A 12,216-nucleotide genomic window follows, 5' to 3' on the forward strand; every position below is an offset into this window, starting at 1 on the left:
AGAAGATAAAGAAGAAAAAAATTTGGACTCGAGTAAGCGATTTTTCTAACCCGAATAACGACTCGGCGATTTTATTTGCGAATATGGATAGTAACAATGATCGAGATGAATTGTGGAAAAGTGGGGTGATGAAATTCTGTGTACCGTTATGCATGCATACGACTATCAACCACGACGAGCTGCAGGTAGTATTCTGCATTTAGACGGAAAATAATTGGGACTTACAATTAGTGTAGTTGGGTGAATAATATTATACGTGGAATCACCTACGGTAGCCGAGTGTTCTTACGCTGTTTGTACCTTAAATAACTTGTAAATATTTTGACGAATTCAGTTTAAAGAATAATGATATACTCATGATGTAATGACCGCGTACAAAGGGATGCACTGTGTGCGCGTTGCATTAGAACTTACAGTTTGTTTTGTATTCTTCATTTGCAGCGAAGCAGAGCAGAGTTATTAACTTCCACTTCGTAATTGTTATTTATTCAACAATGGAGATTTCCCTGCTCGGCAACAAAGAACAAACGGAACAAAAGTAGAATAGTAGTGAAAATTAATTCAGCTTTAAAACTTGTACAATTTCACAATGCGATCAGCTGCAGTGAGAGACAAAACAAACTGATTAGGCATTGCTTTGATCTCGGAAGATTCTTGATTCAGGCTTGAGGATAATAGCGGAGATCAGCTTTACGAACAAATCTGTGGGCAGTGAAAGTAAAACTTGTCTTTTTACTTTTCAAATAAAGGTGTGTGTGTGTGTGTGTGTGTGTGTTTTTTCTTTGAGAAAAACGCAGAAAACTTTTACTGGCTTATACGATCGTTTGTAACCAGAGCAGTGTAATATTCTCTCAGGAGCTTTTACGGCGGTGAAATTGCTTTCGCAAATGAATACGTATAGAGAAAACCTGAGACAAGCTCCTTGATTAATTAATAGAAAGCCCTGCTTTCATTTTTCAGTTCTTAGTTCTCGCCGTATAAGCTTTGGGATCAGCGAGAGGTGCGGGAAAGATACTGCAGTGATGCAGCGGTAGCAAATAAAGGAGAAAAACAGATTTGTTCTTAACATAAGACATTGTACGATAAATCATCAGGCAATAAACGTTGCGCGAGCTCGGCTCACGGCGCGACATTATATAGCTTGATAAAATTTACATGGGAATATGAAAGCACGCGGTAAAACGTGAGGATTAACGACTTTTTTTAAATGCTTTTTCTATTCCTTCAAGCGATATTCAAGGTGGGCTCCTCGGGTGAAACGATGATTGCAATGAACATGTACGGTGAATTCGACTCGGTACTTTATCGCGCAATTAAACGGTGATTACATTTTCCTTAACCATCGAGTCGTTACGACGCGGGGTGTTTTCTTCGGTGAGTATCTCGACCAATGACGGATGACAAAACATCTTCATCGTCGAGTCGGGCGCACTCGCATACCATTCAGGCTTAGGTGTGCAAAGATACCGTAGTAAGCGCGCACACACACAAACATAAGCATACACGCGCGTGTAGGAAGAGGGGAACCTCAGGCGAGAAGTTCCCTCCTCTAGACAAAGTTCGTACCGTTAAGCCGAGCGAGTTTCAAAACCGGGTTCCGCCGAGGCTCGAACAGCGTTATCCCGCGGATAATTCTCACGTCAGGAGCTCTCGTTTGTGAGTTAGCAACGAGAGAGAGAGTTAGGGGACTCGTAGAATCCCACTTGGCGGGTTGGTGCGGTGGGAACTTGATGGAACCACAACATCTCGCGCCCACGGCCCTTGGCTCGACCTTCGTTCGGTCGTTTACACCTCCCCCAGCAGCTCGGGGTTGGCATTCGCTCTGGGTCACGTACCTCCTCCTCGCCCGCGATCTGACGCGCGCCAATTTCCCATGCCGCGAGAATTCTTCGACGATTATAATTAGGGCGAGCCTCGAGTCTTCAAGCTCTGCAGCCTTCGCCGAAACGGCGGATTCCATTCCGAATATTTCACGATAGAACCAAGTCTTGAAGGGTTGACGAACCTTCCTCGGATTGCAAAATTTCAGCGCCTCCAACTTCAGACGAAAGTAATAACAAATCGCTAATGTCTGCGCACGCTGACCGTTATTATTATTAGTATTATGATCAATGATGCGGAGCGAGCAGAAACCGCAAATGAAAGGGATGCCTCCCCGGCGTGGCCGGTGGTCCGGATCTATGCTGATGGTAATTCAAAGGCCGGATAGTCTCGCAGAATTTCAAACGAACCACGTCGCTGAGCCGAATTAGCGATCAGTTAGCGTTGATGAATTTTTTTACAATACCGTACGGTCTCAAACCCGGCAACCTTGATTACCTTTATGATTACATCTTTTTTTTTTCTTTCTTTTTTTCAGAATTAAAGATCCGATCTGCCACGGTGAGGAAATTCTTACCCTCGAAGCTGCAGCTAATATAGACGTAAACCTTAGTTATTATACCTGGAATACGGCTCGATCGTTACTCAGCGCGGCGCTGATTTTCCGTTTTAAAATATTGGATGCGTAATTACGTGAAAGCCATTTAACAGCTAATTATTCCGCAGGATGGTTAATGTGCACGATGGTTACCCCATTTTCACCGCCATAGTTATATACACCTTGCCGTTGCGTCTTGCAGACTAATCGTCAGAAAGTTTCGGCGCCTCGAGCTGCGTTGAACAGTCGAAACGGGTCGGTGCTGGCAGCTCTACGCCACCGAGGGACCGAATGCCTTCTCCAAAATTCACCACCACAAAATGAATATAATATACTGTATATATATATATATATATATATAGTATATGACGTGTATATATACTTGTGCGTGTCTGTGCGCAAGCTCAAGAAAGTTTGACGGCATCAACCCGTGAATTCGGTTAATCAAGAACTATCAGAGAATGCAAGTAACAATGGAAATTCTAGGAGTGCGATAAGGAGTGAAATTCTTGATCTAGTATCTAACAATAAGACCAAGATACGCTGACCTAAAGTATTCGCGTATTGTACATAAGTATGTGTACCTGTATATACAGCGAATATACCTACAGCAGATTTATATGGAAAAAGTTTTCGACTGTACGACCGGGGCGTTTTTATTGACGATTTTTCCATTCATTCGACAGTTATAGTTATCTCGCTCATTGAATGTCAAGCGTGTTGAGAATGGTTTTCTTCTTATACCTACCCTTTTTTCTCTCTTCGAGCATTCTAGTTTTTGCTACCGGTGATTTGACAAGTGTCATGGAGAGGAAAAAAGTTTGGATATATACGCATAGCCACGTTGCGCGACGTAAGAAATGAGGAAACAAAGTATTTCGTTCCACGACGCGGGTTTCGTTGGTATTTTATTTAGTATACCGCGTACGTATAATTCATATATATATATATTTGCAAAGCGAAAAGAAGTCAAGGTTCGGTGACAAATGGCAGCGACATAGCTTCGAAATTTTTTCCCTATCAGTCACCGATAATTGAATTACGATGTCGAAGGTTCCGTGAAGGATCGAGTCTCTCTCTCTCTCTCTCTCCCCCTCTCTCTGTCTCTCTTCATCTCCTTTCCGCACCATACCCTTCGGAATTTCCCCCGCACAATATGCAGACCCCCTCCGTTTCTCCCCCTCGCGTCGTTTCTCACCGCCGCGGAACTCCGCCGAAGTGCAAACAACAAACTGAGCCCGGTTTCGCACCGATTTTGTAATAACCTGCAGCGTCGCGGATCCCGCGAGAAACCACGAAATGGCTCTAATGCCGGTCGTGTAAGTCGTCGCTGATGGCGGATAGAGGAGCAGCGGGCTTCTCGCCTGTTTCTCCCAGAGAGCCGAGCATTGATCCCGCTCCGACCGTCCTCCCCTGTCTCGCTACCCTGTTCCCGTCTCTTTCTCTCTCTCTCTCTCTCTCTCTTTCCCTCGTCTCTCTTTCTCCCTTTCCCACCACTTTGGTCCTGCGTCCCTCGTCCCTCAAAACCCGCACCACACGCGAAGAGAGTCTATGATATCACGTCTCACTCACCCGCACATTTCCCCGAATGGAACGTGAAACATGCCGTCAGGACGCGGCGCAGACCGTCTAACGGAACGCTGACCCGCACCACTGCAGTCCGAAACGCGCCATTAGTGGGACCAGTGCAGCTTTGACGTGATTGTGTTTTCAGTACAGTGGAAATATAAACAAAGCAGAGAAGTTATATGCCTATTCTCTCGTATACGGGAAACATTTTTCACCGTACTTATAAACGCTAAGGAGACGCGTCGGAAAAGCTTGCAGATTCATTTCGGTAACAAGCGGAAGAATCGTCGTTTCTGTTTAGAATTATTCATCGCTAAGAGAGAAAGCCTAACTAATCTATGAGACTTTCAACAATCTTGAAGCGTGACTCGAAATGAAACATTGCCGACAAGCTTTTATTTATCATTCCAATATTTTCTATTTTTCTCGACTGACAACTTATTGGTTCGTAATAAAATTAGTAAAAAATATCGATTCCTGGCCAACCGACCTGCTTAATTCAAAGTTCGAGCGGCAATCACGGTCCTACGAGATACGAATTTCGGGCTTAACCCCGTGGAGCAGAAGCTACCCTACCTACTTTCAACTGTAAGTTGATACGCGCAGCGTTTAAAGCTTTAATAGCAGCAAACGCTCGCGAACTTCGACCTCAGCCGCTAACCCGTTCTGCGGGCCAATGATAAGTAACACAAAAAGTCTACTCCAGGAATCGGAGTGGTCCGAGAGATAATCGCTCGTGTCGTTACATATTATAATTACATCGAACAAATACGCTCTACGAAATTTTTCGAAACTAACCAACTCCGCTTAATATGAATGACTCGACCCAGCCACGGTCGCGGCTTCTCACCCTCCCTGCGCACATTTTTCTTTCCCTTGCCCTCATTCTCTCAATGTCTTTGTCACTTTTATCTTTTGAAGAAATAATTCAACGCGCTCTTCCGGCACCCCGAGGACGACCGTCAATGTTAATTATTTAATTACTCAAAGGCGGCCGGTACATTGAGCTCCTGCACACACAGCCGAGGGGTTTAACGTCGGAGTATATACCAAGGCACAAGGGAGGAGGGAGGATCTATTATGTCGCGATACGGGTTCTCCGGTTTGCAGGCGCGGTTTCTACGCTACGTGGACATATGCCGGGTGTAGGTACCTAGATATAACGTGTTTGTTGGGTGGATGCGTAGAAGCCGACATGCGTTACACGCAACCCGTGACCCCAACCCAACGTGGTTCATAATGTTACACGCGAGATCCAGGAGCTGTGCTGCTGATGGGGCGATAGCCGAGTCTGATCCTTTCAAATACACGCCGACGTCGCGGCCAAAACTCCCATGAATTCGGGCTTGTTGCTCCCGAGATATGAGGCTCGGTGTTAGACGTGTGACATTTGAAACGACGCGGGAGAATTTTATGGGAACAATTGCACCGTGTTGGAAAAAATGTGGGCGGCGGGGGGGGAGGGGGGGGGGGGGGTGGATGAAAAAAAAATTCAGCGATCCGGACGACGGTGTCGGTACAACGATATGCACCAGGAGGTGTATGTGCACCGGATGAGCGTCGAGGCACGTTGGGAAAAACGGGACACACTTCGGAATTGGTGAATCGTAGTGCGGAAATGACTGATGAAAAGGCAGCTCGTGACGCGTAACTCGCAATTCAAATCTGCAGATTGCGCGCATGTGATATTTATGAACGGTTGATTCGAGCCTCATTGTTTTATTCCCTAGAGTCCGCGGTGCCCGCGCGATCGATTCAGACGCCTGTCCGTTGACACCTGTAACAACGGGAAGAGGAAATGAACGCGATCTGGAAGGGATATTTTCCTCCGGACTTGCAGCTTCGCCAACGATTCGATGATTTTCGGCTCCGCCGTGAAACGTCGGCTCTTGTATTCCCGCCGGTTCGCGTCATGCGTCGACGGTGATAATTCTAAAGCACCGCGGCGTAACGTCGGCAGCTGTGGTTTTGCCGTTGAAACGAAAGAGGTGGAAGGGTGGCTCGGCCGATGCATCAATTATAGAAACAGCTAGCCCTGTAAGCCCGCCCTGCGCCCTACTTTGCGGGCTCATTCAGCTCCGAGGCTTTCGCGCCTAGCGCACAAAGCGCTTTTGGCAGGGATTATGCGAATAACAAATTAATCGCGCCGCTGCAGCGTGCAATACGCGAACCGATCGATTCGTCGAGTTACAATAGCGGCGCTACACGCGTCGTATTTTATAACCGAGGCGAGCTGCCGGTTGGAATTCTGCAGACATATTTTCCCTGGGTACGTAGTCGGATGGTTTCTCTCTCTCTCTCTCTCTCTCTCTCTCTCTCTCTCTCTCGGGCTTATCATAATCAAGCGAGGCCTTCGCGTCTCGAAGCTCGGCTCTCGATCCCGCATCACCATCCAAGAAGACGTACGTACTCACCGCCGCCATTACCGCACCTCGCAGCCATTAATCGTATTTGGCGAACGGCAGGTAGTGCTGAGTGGTCCGGGTACCGCAAACTACAAAGGGCCGACCTCCGACCTTAGACGAAATCAATCAAACAGCGCCAACCTCCGCGAGGTGAATCTCGATCGGGGTTCCAGCTACGCCGATATACCCAACGCGACCAATAATTCTTCGTGTTATTAATTTCCTGCCTCTCTGTTCGGAAATATTCATGCATGTAGTCGAGCAATACTTACTCTAAAAAGTTTCCAACCGACGTATTAGCAATCTTTATCATACCGAAGCTTCTCCCTGCGCGGGAAACAAACTTTCGAGGGTTATTATAAGTGTGCAAAACAAAGCCGGAAAAAAATTGAAAAAATTATTAAACAGTCCATCTGCAGGGCGCTTTCACACGCGGGTGTTGAAAGTGAGGCTATAAACCAGAAACGTGCAAACATGGTGCGGTCGTCTCGGCGCGACAAACCGAGGTAAAAATAGCGAATGACTCTCGCGGTTTTCGACCGTAGGAACCGGGAACTCTGCGAACGTTGCGTTATACCGGAACGATTCATTGGGGGGTTGTTTCTGGGACTAAGAGGGTAAGAGTGGACGTGAAAACGTGCGTCAGCCTCTCCCTCGTTCTCTGGACACCCATATAAGGTATAAGATATGTATATTACATACGTATGTAGACATAGGTATGATGGTTCGCCGAAAATTTGTCGACGCATTGAAACGTACGATCCTGTACGGTGTGTTAACACAGTTGTTTGTCGTTCCCGAAAGTCAAAGTATGCGTTTCGTATCCTGTGTACCCAATTTCGAATTTATCACCACCACACCTGCATATTTTAACAAAGTACACAGACGTTTTGATGCAGAACATTCGCCGTCGGCAACGCACCATTTCATTGCAGACTGTGTATAATAAATTTACGGTGAAATTGAATAAATGTATGTGCATACAATGCGGTATCACGTACGCACGTGGACGTATCGTATATTAAAGCGATCGAGCGTTAACGAACCATCGTTTAATTTCCATGTCAAAGTCTTATTAGACTACAATTTTGCTACTCCCGATAGTACCGGTCAATTTTTTCAATTACGTATAGCTATACTGTGTTCATACAATATACTATAATGTTATTAAGCAGATTAATAATTACTGGTCAAACTAAAGTCAACCTGTGATTCTGGGGTCCCGACGAACGTTTTACGATATAATGAAGATTTATTTTATAATTTTACTTTATTAGTTTGATTTTTACATATCGAGATGTAAAAAAAACGGCAAGCGAGATCGGCTCTCTGCATTATCGCACACGTGATTTTTGCTATTCGATTCCCTTCTCACCTGGCAGACATCATGTTGTTGGCGTCTAACGATAAGCCGCGATCTATAATTTACTGTAATTAGGATTGGATTGGTTTTACTGGAACGTCATTTGAAATACAATATATTGAGGTACGGGCTTATATCTACCTGCAGCGTACACCAAGTTTAGCACAGCCGCTAACAACGCTGTTTGAAATTTCATTTGCATAGGTACTGCAGGTCCGTGTAATGCGAAACCCCCCGCAGCGAAGCCAAAGCTGAAGCCCGATCCAGGTACATCATTCCGTTTCGCTAATTAATAAACTGAGCTTCTATATGTATTGTACGTTTCACTCCCGTTCGTTGATACTGATTAGCTGAAGAGAATTAACTTTGAATGTGGTTTCATCAAATTCTCGCGATAAGTTCATTTATTATATTGTACTTCGTAACGAGTATTGAAATCGAGGAACAGACGTAAACTTTGATGTACCTACACGAATATTGGATCGAACATAGGAATTGTTTTTCCAGAACATTGACTGGGAAATTAACATCGACTGCAAACATACGCGTAATGGTTGAATGTTATACTTCAATATTACCGAAGAAAAACAAAAAAATAAAAAAATACTCGACTCGACAATTGCGCGCCGCTTATTAACGAAATATAAGAAGTACAGGGTAAAAATTTCGGATTCTCTGTTCAATTTAGCAATATGTAAAACGTGTGAATTTCGAAGAAAGTGCCATTTCTAACAATAAGAAAAAATTGATGTTTACAGTGCGACGCCGAGGGGCGAGACGTCGAGTGGAGAAGACGTTCCTCGTCGTCTGGATTGCAATTCGGAAAACTCACGGCCACGCATTTACGCATTCAACGCACAAGGGATTTAAACGAGGTATATATGCCATTCCGTTGGGGGTGCCGATCCAAGGTGTGTATATGTTATGTACCCTAGTTTGCGAGCGACGGTATACCGCCGACCCGTGTAAATCTACCTTTATGCAGAAACGCTTCTATCGCGGAGTCGTGGATACAGATTGAAACGACCCTGGCAACTCTCTCGTCTCTTCTCTTCTCGCCCCAGATTCTCTCGCCCCCTCTCTCTCTCTCTCTCTCCCTTATTCTCCCGCAATCTCGCTCGAGGATACGAAAGAGACGGAAAGGCGGCGAGAGAACGAGAGAGACGCCACATTTCTATAGGCATTCATCGTTTACTCTATATATACTCGCAATGTGCTCTCAACTCATTTTCCGCAGCCTCCGCGCGCTCAAATCTGTTTCACGACGGTAATCTGCAAGGCTTTTGACCAAATATCACCGTTCTCGCCTTGTGGTGGTCCCATATTTAAAAAGCATCTGCGTGTACACAATATTCGCGCATTCCCAGGGGAACGCTTTTTTTCTTTGATTACCATAATTTTACAGAAAATGGGTTAAAGTGTCCGAAAAACAATTCAGACATTCTATGTGCGGACAATTTTTCGTCCCTGCGACGAGAACTTTTCCATTAAACTTGGATCTTACAGTTAATTTAAGTCGACCTTTGCAATGCGGAAACAGGTGACGAGGTCCTGGGTGATTTTTTTCTCAATGCAGTTGTAAATCTCAGGAGTCAGTCAAGACAATTTTACCGATTCCAGAAATATGTCAATGATCGTTTTGTAAAAATGTGATGCCGGCAATGGTTTCCAAGAAATAGGGCATGAAAAAAGCGTTAATTAAATCGAGGGAGAATTCTTCCGTTGAGTGCGGAATGGGCTACTCGAAAGAAATGTTCGCTCTCAAATCCGAAGATCTTTTAGTCTTTGAAACGTTTCCGAGAATCTCTGAAGAAACGGGTTTAAAATAACGAACGGACTCCGTATAATACCGAGGAGCTTTGAATGATAGAAGTCACCTGACTTCCTCTCACCGGAAGCCGATTCGAGTAAACGGAATTAGGTTTTCGACCCCCGAGAAACGCAGGTTTTCCGTAACGAAGGATCACATCCTTATTCTTCGAGTAAGAACCGTCCCCTCGATGGGCATCTGGGTCGAACCCTCGGCGAAAAATTTACGAATATCATACACATCCCCAAAATACGTACGGCACTGTTCGCTTAATCTACTTCTCACGTCGCAACCGAAATATCCAATAAAACGCGTCTTGCCGAATCGCAAAGCCGTGTGTGAAGAATTTCGTTAGGCGTATTTCCGGTTTCATCGCCAACGAAATCAATGTGCGTGTATTTTTCGCGTTATTCAATGCGCGCCTTCTTTCCTTCGTATCGCATATTATAGGTAGGTATACGTATCCGTTGTGCCTTGGTACACGCGAATATACGTTATACCGACGTACAGGATAAAGTATACGTGTGCGACGATACAGTGAAAAGAAAACGCGAGAATAAATATCCGTGAAAAAATTTCACCTCAAATTTTACTCGGGTATATCACCCCCGAATATACACCTAACAAGTTAACTTCCAGACGCGAGCACGTTTAATATTTCACACTCCATTTCGCCTTGCGCGACTCACGCTATTCCATTTCCTGCAGGATAATATGTATATTGTATACAAGGGGGGATACACGCTCGTTTATGCATGCATATACACACCTATACGCGCGTGTGTACACGATTTACAGATAATTTTCACAAGGGGAATTTACCAGCGATCATAAATAGCACGACTACGTGTAACAATTCCTATCACAATTGCCGGCGAGATTGTCATGCTCTGCGCTCGCGAGAAACTTTGCACATACGAAAGAGAGACATATGTATGCACGCGTGTTGTCGGCATCGTACGTTGTACGTTTTGGAGGACGCGTCGGCCATTTTGTTTAGTTTTTTAATCATCTTTCATTTCTATCATATATGATCTGATTTTTCAAACCAATGCGTCTAACGTGTCCGCGGGTAACGTATGGCTTGCGGAATCTCGTAATCAAGGGTTCGAGATGGTGGAGGCAAGATCGACCTCCTCGAACCATTTTATACGTGATTGACATCCCCGAGTGAACCTTGACCTTCGCAGATTTCGGCTACACCCACACGATAACATAATTTACTAGCCTACGCGTGACAGCCGACGTCCACCCGCTTGATTTTTTTTTTCGGTGATGTTTGCAGACTTACCGTGTCTGCTGTTCCCAACTCATATTTCTCACCCACCCGATCTCAGAATATTCCTCTCACTCTAGCCTCTCCTGTTCTACATCACCGTCGTTTTTATCTGACGACTCTATCTCAGTCCAGGGATTTCGTAACGACGAGCCGAAAATAGAGAGAACAGGCTGCCCGTGGTAAGGAATATCACTGGAAATTCAAGAAATGATTCGCAGAAAGTAAAGGCTTCGAGGCTGAATATCGCGATCGCCGCGAAGCGAGTGTGAGATTTATTTTTTGCATATAGTCTATGAACTCTAACCAAAGTGTATCGTAGTACATGGTACACCCGTGCGAAATGCTCAAAAAAAAAAATGAGCTTTTCGAAGTCGGGAACGCCGAAGCTTGAAACCGATGTTCGAGCGTAGCGGAATCGTTATCCTGCGAACCATGAACGTTATCCCCTTTGGCGCGTGTTTTTTACGCGAACCTTGTACCGTCTTCCGGGCATCTTACTCACCTATGGGAATCGTGTCGGGGGTGACCGCGGGCACGAGCACGAGAAAAACAAGGATCACTGCAGCGGTGGCGGCGGGGAAATTGGCAATGTGAAAAACGCGGCGTCGCGGTCCCCGGAACTTCCGGGGCGATACCGACTCGCGGTCAAATCTACCGGGAGCCGGCGACATCTTCCTAGCTCCGGTGTCTGACACAGACTACCCTCCGTTCTGTTTCGGGCTGATCTCTTTCTCTCTCTTCTTCTCTCCACCCCGCGTCGCCGTCTCTCTCGCACCCCCGCAAACCACCCTTGGGCTTCGCGTACGCTTAACGCGCATGTGACGTCACGGGGCGCGCGGTCCTCTCGGGATGCTGGGGCCGACGCCGAGCGCCGCGACGTCGCCCGACGCACGCACACACACACACACGTGCGCCCGCGCACATCCCTCAGTGAATTCGGACCTGCGCACCCCGCAGGCTGCAAGTGGGGCTTGGTCGTAAGCCTTGGCCGCGGCCGTCGAGTCGACGCTTAAATCCTTGCTCCTCGATCGCGAGGCTACGCAGCCTCTCGCATTCCCGCCTTATAAGTTTCGCTTTCTTCTTCGCATCTTCTCGACAGCCTGCATTTCAGCCACGGACTTACAGCTGCATTGAGATGTATATAAAAACGCCGAGAGCCGGCTCCGCTCGTGCTTCAGATCGTGCTTACTCGGATCGCGATGAAAGTTTGACAACTTTTATTCACCGATCGAGATCGTTTTAGGGATAAATCTGACTGCATCCCCCAACTTTTAGCCTTAGTTCAACCTTTCATAATTATATGTTATTGGATTTTGTTCTCTGACTTTGCTTCCGTACTGGTGTATACCTCCCACTCGCTATTGCGGCGAC

The 12,216-nt window shown here is 46.0% G+C and overlaps 1 protein-coding gene and 1 long non-coding RNA gene across 3 annotated transcripts in view; one reads left to right on the plus strand and one right to left on the minus strand.

Annotated features, from left to right (window-relative positions):
* The window catches only part of LOC124174988 (glutamate receptor 1), a 155,672-nt gene extending 144,142 nt beyond the window's left edge, over positions 1–11,530 (minus strand). For both annotated transcript variants that reach the window (XM_046554754.1, XM_046554755.1), the window contains exon 1: positions 11,348–11,530. In XM_046554754.1, coding sequence (XP_046410710.1) covers positions 11,348–11,516 — 169 coding nt within the window. In that variant the 5' untranslated portion in view covers positions 11,517–11,530. The remainder of the gene's footprint in view (positions 1–11,347) is intronic.
* Positions 1–12,216, plus strand: part of LOC124174993 — a 153,190-nt gene that overhangs the window by 138,900 nt on the left and 2,074 nt on the right. The window contains exon 6 of the long non-coding RNA XR_006869047.1: positions 8,515–8,667. This is a non-coding gene — a long non-coding RNA (uncharacterized LOC124174993). The remainder of the gene's footprint in view (positions 1–8,514; positions 8,668–12,216) is intronic.

Source organism: Neodiprion fabricii, chromosome 2, assembly GCF_021155785.1.
Source record: "Neodiprion fabricii isolate iyNeoFabr1 chromosome 2, iyNeoFabr1.1, whole genome shotgun sequence".
Classification (NCBI taxonomy): Eukaryota; Metazoa; Arthropoda; class Insecta; order Hymenoptera; family Diprionidae; genus Neodiprion; species Neodiprion fabricii.